We start from the raw sequence: 11,456 nt of genomic DNA on the forward strand, positions 1-11,456 counted from the left end.
ATGTCAACCTCCAATATTACCTCAACTCACCCAGCTGCCTTCTTGTTGGTAGGAATTCCTGGTTTGGAACACCTGCACATCTGGATCTCTATCCCCTTCTGCTTTGCCTATACTCTGGCTCTGCTTGGAAACTGCACCCTTCTCTTCATCATCCGGGCTGATGCAGCCCTCCATGAGCCCATGTACCTCTTTTTAGCCATGCTGGCAACCATTGACCTGGTCCTCTCTTCTACAACACTTCCAAAAATGCTTGCTATTTTTTGGTTCAGAGATCGAGAGATCAACTTCTATGCCTGTCTGGTCCAGATGTTCTTTCTTCACTCCTTCTCCATCATGGAGTCCACAGTGCTGCTGGCCATGGCCTTTGACCGCTATGTGGCCATCTGCAAGCCACTGCATTATACCACAGTCCTGACCGGGCCCCTTATCACCAAGATTGGCATGGCTGCTGTGGCCAGGGCTGTGACACTAATGACTCCACTCCCCTTTCTGCTAAGACGCTTCCACTACTGCCGAGGCTCAGTGATTGCCCACTGCTACTGTGAACACATGGCAGTGGTGAGACTGGCGTGTGGGGACACCCGCTTCAATAATATCTATGGCATTGCTGTGGCCATGTTTATTGTGGTGTTGGACCTGCTCTTTGTTATCCTGTCTTATATCTTTATCCTTCGGGCAGTTCTACAGCTTGCCTCTCAGGAAGCACGCTACAAGGCATTTGGGACATGTGTGTCTCACATAGGTGCTATCCTGTCCACCTACACTCCTGTGGTCATCTCCTCAGTCATGCACCGTGTGGCCCGCCGTGCTGCCCCTCATGTTCACATACTCCTTGCTATCTTCTATCTTCTTTTTCCACCCATGATAAATCCCATCATTTATGGTGTCAAGACCAAGCAGATTCGTGATCACGTGCTTGGTCTATTCCGGAGAAAGGATATGTAGATGTATAGTTCTCTTTTTTCACCCTTTGGTCCAGTACTGAGTCTCTGCTGGATTAGGCTGGAGAGGAAAAATCTAAGTAGAAAGATTGCAGAGTGTCTTTGTCAGTTCTCCAGTATGGCAAGGAAAGTGGAGTCCCATCACTCACAGATCCATGAGTCAGATCAGATCAGGTGTGCACCTGTAATCTGGTCTGGTAGGAGAGGTTTGACATTCTATTCTTACAGACTCATCACATGCTTAAGGAAGACAAAGAACCCTCCAAAATAATATTGTCACTTAGGTGAAAGAATGTAGGAAGATTGGTTGAGATTGACCCAAGCAGCTGAGAGTTTGGTGACCTTTTCATCCAGAATATGAGTGAAGAATAGAACCACAAATTGTGGCCCAAAGGCCAACACCCTATCTAGTACTGAAGTTACCTCCATACCTTTTCTGATAAGTGCACTTCACCCTCTCCCACTCTTTAGCCAACTATCTCCCAATGTGATTGTCTCTATAGTTGGACAGCCCCACTTTTAAGAGGACCCATTTCTTCCATTAAGTCAATTCCTTTTTGACTTTTCTGATGCATACTCATGGACAATTCCTTTATTGAACACTTAGCAAAGGAGTCCTCTGCTATCCCTTAATATCAATTTATATTATGCATGTGAAAAGTCAGATACAGGATATGTCTTTTGCCTCCAAAATGGAGTTCTAGTCAGCCACAAAAAACAATGGTGATCTAGCACCTCTTGTATTATCCTGGATAGAGCTGGAGCCCATTCTAACTAAATTAAGTATCACAAGAATGGAAAAAGAACCACTATATATACTCACCATCAAATTGGTATTAACTGACCAACACTTAAGTGCACATATAGTAGCAACATTCATCGAGTGTTGGGCAAGTGGGAGGGCGGAGGAGGGGATGGGTATATTCACACCTAATGGGTGCAGTGTGCACCATCTGGGGCATGGACACATGCTTGAAGCTCTGACTCAGGTGGGGCAAAGGCAATATATGTAACCTAAACGTTTTTACCCCTGTAATATACTAAAATAAATAAGTAAAAACAACTTAGTAATATTTAATGAATGAATAAATAGAAAAGCCGAATACCATCTTTGGACTATGGACTGTGGAAAGAAGTAATAACATGCTTCCCTCTTCAAGCTGAGACTTCTGAAAAGAATACACCATCATGTGCCACATAACGACATTTTGGTCAATGGTAGACCACATATATGATGGTGGTCCCATAACATTTTGAGACCGTATTTTTATTGTACATTTCCTATGTTTAGATAGATACACAAATTACCATTGTGTTATAATTGCCTATGGCATTCAGTACAGTAACATTCTGTACAGGTTTGTGGCCTGGGAGCAATAGGCTACACTATGTGCCCTAGGTATGTAGCAGGCTGTATCATCTAGGGTTGTGTAAATACTCGATGTGTACACAATGGGACCACCTACCAAATTTCTCAGAACATATCACCATCATTAAGTGACACATGACTGTAGTTAAAATACGTAGTTGTGGTAGACTGATTATTATTCATGATATCTACTCCTCTGTCCCTCTCTCATAGGAGCGGTATTTTCCTTACTCCACTAATTTTAAACTTTGCTATGTGACTTGCTTTGGCTAAAGGAATTTGAGTAGTATCCAAATGTGTCTCAAGAATCAGAAATTTTAAAATATGGTTTTATAGCTTGGCTCACCTCTTATTTTCCTCTGCCACAAGAATAAGCATACTACAAATCAAGGTTTTTCCTTCAGCCTAGACTCATGATGGGAAAGATACAAGGAACAGATGCAAATCTGACTCACAGCCTGTAGCATAGCCAGAGCTGGCCCATGGTGTTTATGTAATATGAACAAGGATGATTTTGTTGTTTCTGCAATAAACCGCTGAGATTTCGAAGTTGTTTCACAGCATAACCCAGAGAAAGCTCATTGCTAGACTTGTGAGCTCTATCTTGCATTCCAACTTATGACAGCTCAAGACTGATAAAGAGAACATGCACTCTTTTTATTCTAATGTCCTAAAAATACTAGATCTCTCTCTTTTGTCTCTATGAAAACTCTCATAATCAAATACTCTATTAGCTATTTTTAAAGAAGCTCTCATATATACTTCTTTATGGAGGCCTGTTTATATTATGTTCTTCTATTTTTTATTTTGTAACCCTTTTGTCTTCTCAGTAATAGAAATTCCTTCAATTCTAAGTAAATAACCAAGAAAATTTAATAGGCTCTGAAAAAGCACCTTCAGGCCCACACTGTTGTGCCAATGCTTACTTCATAGACACACATGGCGGTGATGGTTTAAGTAAGTCTCTGGCCAGTTCCCTTGTGTCTCAACTCTCCAGACACTGAGATACTGTTCCCTAGACATTGGACAGGAAGGAAGAAAGTGGTATAAACCAAGGGCCTTTGACTGTGTTCCCTGATATTTTCCAAGCTTTCATTTGGTTTTCCTTAGTAGAGATGGAACATTCTGTATATTAAATTACTGTTAAAAAATATTCACTCTCCCAAAGTATACTTGCCCACACATTGACTATGGGCTTTGTCATGTGCACCACTTTCATCAATGAGGTATCAGCAGGTATGGTGAAAACAGAAGCTTGAAATTTGTTTGTGCAATAGTGCTTGCCATCTTCTCCCTCTGCCACACCCTGAGAAGAACGTGCCTGGTTAGCTCCCTGGTCCAAGGAGGATGAGGACAAAGTGAAGCAGAACTGCCTGACCAACTTGCAGTTTGGAGCAGAACCTCATAGCCAAACCCAGCTTAGATTAGCCAATGCCCAGACAGCCTGCAGATGCATAAGCAAACCTGAGATCAGCAGAGTCATCTTTGCCAATCTTCAGATGTATGAGAAATAGATTTTTTTGTTGCTGGCTACTGAGATTTATGTGGGCACTTGTTCTACAATAGCAGCTGACTTACACATTCTGTAAGTTATTTATCTGTCATTGTTACATAGTGAACTGAATAAATGGTGTAATGGATTAAATAAGTATTTCCAGGCTGCAAGATCTGATTTGTGCCCATGTTTGGTGTAGGAATTATCTTGTCCTTCCAGTGATATTTGTGCTCACATAGTAATTTTGTCCTACATAGAATTTTACTAGCATATTAATTCCATTACCACATAGTGACACTAAACTGTTGGCTTTATTCAGAAATAGTAAAAGGAAAGTTATATCTTTTAGCAACACTATGTGCTTTGATAGAACATAGCACCTATAAGAATACACGCATGATTTTTTTTTATTTTTCCTAGAGAAGGAAAACATTTATTGGAAACATGATAGAACTGTCAAAAATCCAAGAAATCAATTACATAAATTGTGAAGCATAAGTCACGATTCTATTTGTTCTGCAAGAGTGTAAAATTTACAATTTTTCATGACGATAGAAAATAAGAACCACCACCATTTCATCCAAGAGTGTCCTGCACCCCCAGCCCACCCCATCATGGTCTCCCTCATTTTAATCATGCTATATCTGTCATGCATGATATTTTTAGACTTGAAGTTTTACCATTGTTCCCTCTGGCCAAACTTCTAGCTGGAGTCACCCCAAAAATGGAGGCAGAGGAGTTCCCACAAAGGACTGCCCCAAATCATCTTGAGATAGGGTGGTCGAGATTCCAAAGACAGAAACACTAAAATCCAGGGTGACCAATCCAAAGAATTTATTAGGAGAACTTATATACAGAGCACCACAGTGGTCCTTGTCGTGGACAGTGAGCAAGGAGATATTCTATTTAGGTATGTCTGCAAGAAGGGGGTCAGGTTATATAGTTTATATTAGGGTTTAAGGAATTTGGCTCAGGATTTGGGGCTAGTTTCTATATATTTAGCAACATATTTGGTTACTGTTTTGAACCACCTCACCAACTTCAATCAATGACTAGGAATGTTCAAGGCTTCAGCAGGGTCCAAGCCTACAAGGGAAAACATGTAGCTGGCCAGGTCAGAGTGGTCCAGAAACTGTCTTGGTCAGAACAACAGAAGTGGGGAGGAGAGGGGGACCCTATAACCATTACCTAAATAAGAGAATACAGAAAACGTGTGTGCCAATTCAAACTTAATTACAACATTTCTAGTCATTCATGTACCCTAGTTCTGAGTCATCTGGAATCTGAGTAATTGTCAACAGTTGCCTGAACCATGCCTCTGCATGGGTCCCTGACTGACCCAGAAATCTGTTTTAGTTAGGACAGCACCAGAGTTAATAGCTTGGAAATAGTCAAATGACAGAGTCAGAATGCAGATAACAAGGCAGGCAAGCTTTATTCTCCATTCTAGCAAATACATTAGAAATAAAATTACTTGAATAAAACTTCATGTGATGTTTTGCTTAGGATGCTTCTGTATCACTAGCGTCTCCTACTTCAAAAAAATACTGTTGTCTGTGTCCCATCCCCATAAATTGTGATTCAGTTGGTTAAGAGGATACTTGGGCTTTGAAATTTTTCAAAGATGCCCAGATGATTCTAAAGTGCAGACAAATTTAAGAAACAATAACCACCTAGTGCTTTTTATTACAAAGATGTACACAAAGGTGTAAAATATTATGGACAATTTTTGTCACACTCCATCTTGAGAGAATGAAACATAAAATGATGTCAGAAGTTTGATAGGCTATCCACTTGACTATCTTATCCATTTCTATTTTGTGATATTTATAGTAGGAGTAAGGTTTAAAAGCTGAAAAGAGTTTTCAATCTCATAAAGCCATTCGTATACTCTTGAAACTTTCACTTGTTTGTACCTTGATTTTCCCTGAGCCCGAACCTGTTTTGCTCTGAAACCGTCCCAAATTGTCCCTCACAGGATCTGTAATCAGGTCAGCTTATCTCAGCTGACCACATTGTACTTGGTTCCCCAGTATAGGTTCAAAGTACAGGGCTGGTATCAGATATATTATTGCATTCAAACTTTAGGGCCCTGAAATTTTTGTATGTGATGAGTTCTATAAGGCCATCTGTTAGCAATTTATAATTAAGACTCATCTTGTACATAAACTATATTAAATTGCCAGTTAGGGTACAAATTCTCTTTTCTTATGGCCTCTGGGTATAGGATGTTAGTTTCTGAGATAATGCAGAGTTTGTTAAGACATGAGGGTTTAGAAAAAGCCCCAGATTCTTTTGGGGTCTTTATAAACCTAGATTTTAGTTTTGGCTTCTAGAAGTATTTTGAGAAGACTATTCCATGGACTGTGTTTTGTAAGCCAGGAAAAGGAAAACTCAGGTAAATGTGAAAGCAGACTTAATATTTCACAATATTTCATTTTCTTGAGGCCTATTAGCACATTTTGAGCCACACATTACATGTTAGAAGATAGAAGCTATCTACAGTGTGCTTTAATTCTTTCTTTTGGCTCCTTATAACAGATTACGCTGGCCTGAACTGTTATAAGGTAGTGTCGGTGTTTGACTTCTGACTGGGTTTTTTCAACTCCGCAAACACAGGGGCTGCTTTACCTTAAGATGTATTAATACCTTCCATATAATAGGGGGCATAAGCCTATACGATTATGCTGAAGGATGACCTTAGGACTGGTTTGTCAGTGTATCTCCTCATTGACTTCTGTAGTTGGGTGTTCAAACAAGAAGCAGGCTACCCAGGGTTAACCAGGACTTTGTTTTTATATATACTCATCTTTATACTATTAATGTTCATATGATGTATTCATACTAACACATTCATGTTAAACATTGACTAGGCATCCCCCATGATACTTTCAAAATAAATGTATTTTGATCTGATTCAATATGGATAGAGACGTAAAGTGGTACCAGTGGGGAACTGAGGCATTTTCACTTAAGTGAAAAAAATCTTTGAGCTAGTAGAAATACGTTGTTTCTGTTTAAACTTTCGGTTGAAGTGTGAGTGAGTGAATTGGAAGCTCTAAAGAAAAGGACTTATTCTTTAAAATCTGATATATTAAACTTTTGAATTTGCTGATTCATTAACAAGTGTAGCAAGGCCTGCCAAAATATACACTGACGTTAACTAGTAGGGATACACCAAAACCCCTATGGTATAGGGGAGAAGACTAACGGTTGGAAAGGCAACAGACACCCACTGATAAGGACCGTGTGGGTCCCATATACGTGGTCTACTCGAACACAAAGAATACTTTGCGGGGAATGAAAAGCCATTTCCTTAGATCAGATCAGTGCAGGACAAGGGGGCCTGGAAGAACCCACTTCATCCCCTACTGCAGTTTTAAATATAACACAGGAATAGGGTGATAGAAACACTCCTGGGGGTAGTTTTGAAGCCTGTATCTGACTGAATTATAGGTTGGAATTGACTAAGATCATTAAAATTGATTGAATTTGTGTAGGAGTAGTTATTCTTTATGACTCAGTTTTATTTTTATTTTTATTCTAAGCCCCATTCTGGCTGATGCAGAAGAAAAAAAATCTAAAGGCAATTACATTTTTGCATAACTGGGTCTGTGACTGCATCTTGTTTCGCAAGGAAATATCTAGAGATATTTAGTTTTTACCATCACATGAGACTATCTAGCACCTCCGATGCACATAAGTGGGTGCTGGGCAGCCAGGCGGAACAGAGAGAAGCTGGCTGACTGCAGAGAAGCAAACAGCAGGGGGAGCTTTCTAAAGCCGAGGCCAGTGCATTCACGAGTGAGTCTTGACGACATTCTCTATGGTCTTTCCAGGAACTGGTTTCTGGTTACTCTTCTTGCCTTATCCCCCGCCCAGGACCTTTCTGTGCACAAATACTGTTATGAAAGGCATTTTTTTTTTTTTTGATGTGCCAGGCACCGTAAGTATTTTATGTTATCTCATTGTATTCTCATAAAAACAAACAAACAAAAAAAAAAAAACAAAAACAAAACAACAACAACAACAAAAAAAAAAACAAAGGGCTACTGTCATTACTTTCACTTAAGAGGAGAAACTTGAAGGTTAGATTATACAAGCAAGACATCCAAAGCCTGACACCTTTTCAGGTCATCTCTGCCCTTTACGGAGATTTCAGAGCCCAAGTTCTTAACCACCTGCTAAGAACCTGGCCCTTTACAAATAACCACAATGATGTCACCTCCCTCAACCATCTCCCAATCTTCACTTTTTCCATGAAGACTTAGAGGTTTCAAAAGGGGCCGATGAAAGTACCCTTTACTCCTACCCTGAGCATTAGTGATGGAAAAGAACAGATGTTTGTGTGAGGGGAAACAACACTGGCTTTGAATAAGATAGTCAATGACTGGACATGTCACGTCTCCATACTGCATTCTCCAGTGCATACTCCCTGGCATCCTGTTCAGAGATAGCCCCTCCACCACAAAAAAGCCTCTGCACTCTCTGCCTTATGTGGTAAAAGTGGACTTTAAGCATTATGCCAGAGAGCTATCTTGTGACAAAAGCTGATCATTTCCCCCAGCATCTGAGCTACGGATGGATTTGAACAACATCCATCTTCTCCAGTGCTGGGCTTGTGGTCAGGAGATCATTCTGTAAAATAGATTTCTTGCTCTGAGGCTTCTGTGGTATCTTTTCAACCCCAAATTTAAAAAAGAAATCAGATTGCATTTGGCACTAAAGTTATGTTCATAGAAGCCCTTCCCATCTTCTCCCAATAACTGGATTCAGGTTTGGCACTGGACACTAGGGACCTTGATATAGGAGAATGACCACTGCTCACACCAAAACAATCAAGATTAATAAGATATGACTCAACCAATTCTGGAGTTAGGCATAGATTCTGAGGAAATAGAAATTTGATGCTTTATACGAGGGTAAGCTAAACTTTAAGTATTTTTGCCAAGTTTCCTACATTTTTGGGATGACATTTTTATTCTAACCCTACCTTAATCACTGGCTTCTTTAGATATTTAAAAATATTAATGTGATTTATTTTTAACATAAGTTCAGGTACTTTAGCCTTCTTAGATGTTATGGGTTGTAAACTGAGGAAGTTAAGATTTGTTTAAAAATCAAACATTTGGGAACTAAGATGTGCATAACCATGATTCTGGCTCGCTAGAATTGGGAATGATGCTTCATTCTACTTTTCATGCATTGCCACATAGTTTCTGCAGGTTTCTGGCCTGAAGTAGTCCTCTCATTATGGAACCTTTATGATCAAATAAAAAGGGTCAAGTTGTAAAAATCGGAGGTAGCAACAGGAATTCTCCAAAGAGATCTGGAATCATTTCAAGGTTTATATCCACCACAGGGCCTCCATCTATTTTCATCACCTTTGACCCATCCTGTCACCCAACCTCCTTCATAACCCACTCACTTTCTTCCCTGTCACTTAATATGTGGCTGCTGTCCCCCAGATAAGCCATCTCAGGGTCTCTGAAACAGAATCTCCTAACATTCCTGCCTGCCTCCTCTTAGGAGATGTGGAATGTTGCAAATGCATCTATTTAAGTGGGGTAAGGACTTGGTTTGAGAATATTAACTTCTGTGGGTGGTAAAGTCTCATTAGGTTAAAATTCTATACTTGTATTTTCTCCATCCTCAAAAAAGTGTCTTTTCTGGGACAAGCCAGAAGGGATAGAAAAGCTTGCCAGAAATTTTACAGACCTTTACTAAGAGAATTAGTAAGCTGCCTTCAAGAAGGTATTACAATATAATTCTATAAATTTCTTTGAGAAATTGTGCTTTATGATACTCTTTCAAAGAGAAACTAGAAATTTTACACCAAAATAGTAAAGGATAGATGTGATCTTACTTCCCATGGGCTGGTGTTTGTACTTATTGTGCTTAACTTTATGAACTTAAATAGGTAAGAAGAGGAAATTATAAGAACTCATGCCCCGATTTTTCTTTCCACTTTCAGATATTGAATCTATGCTGCACAGAAAATCTGATCAAACAGAATAGATTCTATGATTGTCTTTAATCCTTTATCCTCACAGTTAAGGTAGGGCCCAGAAATTTCATAGGCTTCCCTAGTCAGCCTTATCCTATTATCACAAAATATTTACATGCCTCATAGGTATAGTCATCTGGGTTGAGTCCCTGCCTTAAAAACGTAGAGAAGTCTCTCTTGGATCTGCTTGGTACGGACAGCATAGACAACAGGGTTCAGGACAGGTGGGATGAGGAGGTAAAGGTTGGCCAGAAGGATATGGGTATGAGAAGGCACATCATGGCCAAAGCGGTAGGTGAGAGAGGAAACAGCAATGGGGACGTAGAAGATGAGGATGGCGCAGATGTGAGAACCACATGTCCCTAGGGTTTTAAGCCTGGCTTCAGGGGTGGCCAGCCCCATTACAGCCCTGAAAATCATCACATAGGAGGCAGCAATGGCCAATGAATCCAGGATTAATACCAGGAAGCCAATTCCCATTCCATATAAGTCATTGAGCCTTGTGTCACCACATGCCAGGGTGACCACGGCCATGTGCTCACAGTAGGAGTGGGCAATGATTTTGTTCTGGTAAAGGTGCAGCCTCAGGTGAATCATTAGGGGCAGAGGTCCAATGTAGAGAACTCCCCGGAGGAGGGCAGCCAGCCCTAAACGACCCACCACAGCATGCGTGAGCACCGAGGTATGGTGTAATGGGTCACAGATGGCCACATAGCGATCAAAAGCCATAGCAAGGAAGATGCCCGATTCAACAGTGGCAAAACAGTGGATGAAGAACATCTGGGCCAAGCAGGCACTCACACCAATGTTGCGGGCACCAAACCAGAAGATGGCCAGTAGTTTGGGCATGGTAGAGGTTGACAGAACCAAGTCAATGACAGCCAACATGCATAGGAAAAAGTACATGGGCTGGTGAAGGCTGCGTTCCATCTTTACCACTGCCAGGATGGTCACATTCCCCATCACAGCCACCAGGTACATGGAGCCAAAAGGGATGGAGAGCCAGATGTGTAGGGACTCCAGTCCTGGGATGCCAGTGAGCCAGAAAGAGGTAGGCACAGAGCAGGCATTATTAAAGGTGAGCATGTTTGGGGGCATGAGGTGTCCAGGGCACAGGAGCTTAGTTCTTAGAGTTCTACTCCTGAGAGAGACGCTGCTTCTGGAAACTGATGACTAGATTCTAACATCCATCCTGGGCAACTGGTGGTACCTATGATAAAGAATTCTAGATGACAACTTAAATATGTTACATGTTTTATAAGAAGTTATCCATGATTACTCCCACTGTTAAGTGCAGAAACAGGTATGCTAAGTGATTTTTACTGCTACATTGCCCTGTCACACTATAGAAATTTCTAAAATTGTACGTCCCCTTTTAACTTTGTGTAACTTTTCCTAAAGGAAATGAAAAATACAGAGAAGTTCAGTGTAATAGTTACATGTAAATCCATGTAATGTGTTTAGCCCAATGCCTGCATATGCTTCTCACTGGTCAATGGCAACATTAATAACATATGGGTCAGCTGTTTTCATTAGTATAAAAGTCAATAATTGCAAAAGTTGGAGCAACATACTCTCAAAAATAAAGCATTGTTTAAATTCTTATATCCATTCAATGAATTAGACTATATTACAACATCTCTA

General features: G+C 40.5%; 2 protein-coding genes across 2 annotated transcripts; one reads left to right on the plus strand and one right to left on the minus strand.

The window, feature by feature from the left end:
- Positions 1–945, plus strand: LOC138384053 (olfactory receptor 52K1). Its single transcript, XM_069469321.1, has one exon. The coding sequence runs from the start codon at positions 1–3 to the stop codon at positions 943–945; it is 945 nt and encodes a 314-aa protein (XP_069325422.1).
- An 8,999-nt stretch (positions 946–9,944) lies between these two features.
- On the minus strand, positions 9,945–10,898 carry LOC138384054 (olfactory receptor 52M1-like). The gene has a single exon (XM_069469322.1). The coding sequence runs from the start codon at positions 10,896–10,898 to the stop codon at positions 9,945–9,947; it is 954 nt and encodes a 317-aa protein (XP_069325423.1).
- Between the last annotated feature and the right edge of the window lie 558 nt (positions 10,899–11,456).

This window comes from Eulemur rufifrons, chromosome 6, assembly GCF_041146395.1.
Source record: "Eulemur rufifrons isolate Redbay chromosome 6, OSU_ERuf_1, whole genome shotgun sequence".
NCBI lineage: Eukaryota > Metazoa > Chordata > Mammalia > Primates > Lemuridae > Eulemur > Eulemur rufifrons.

What these genes read in the sequence shown, in the direction of transcription:
- LOC138384053 (XM_069469321.1), top strand. Translation starts at nt 1, where the DNA reads ATGTCAACCTCCAATATTACCTCAACTCACCCAGCTGCCTTCTTGTTG.
- LOC138384054 (XM_069469322.1), bottom strand. Translation starts at nt 10,898, where the DNA reads ATGCTCACCTTTAATAATGCCTGCTCTGTGCCTACCTCTTTCTGGCTC.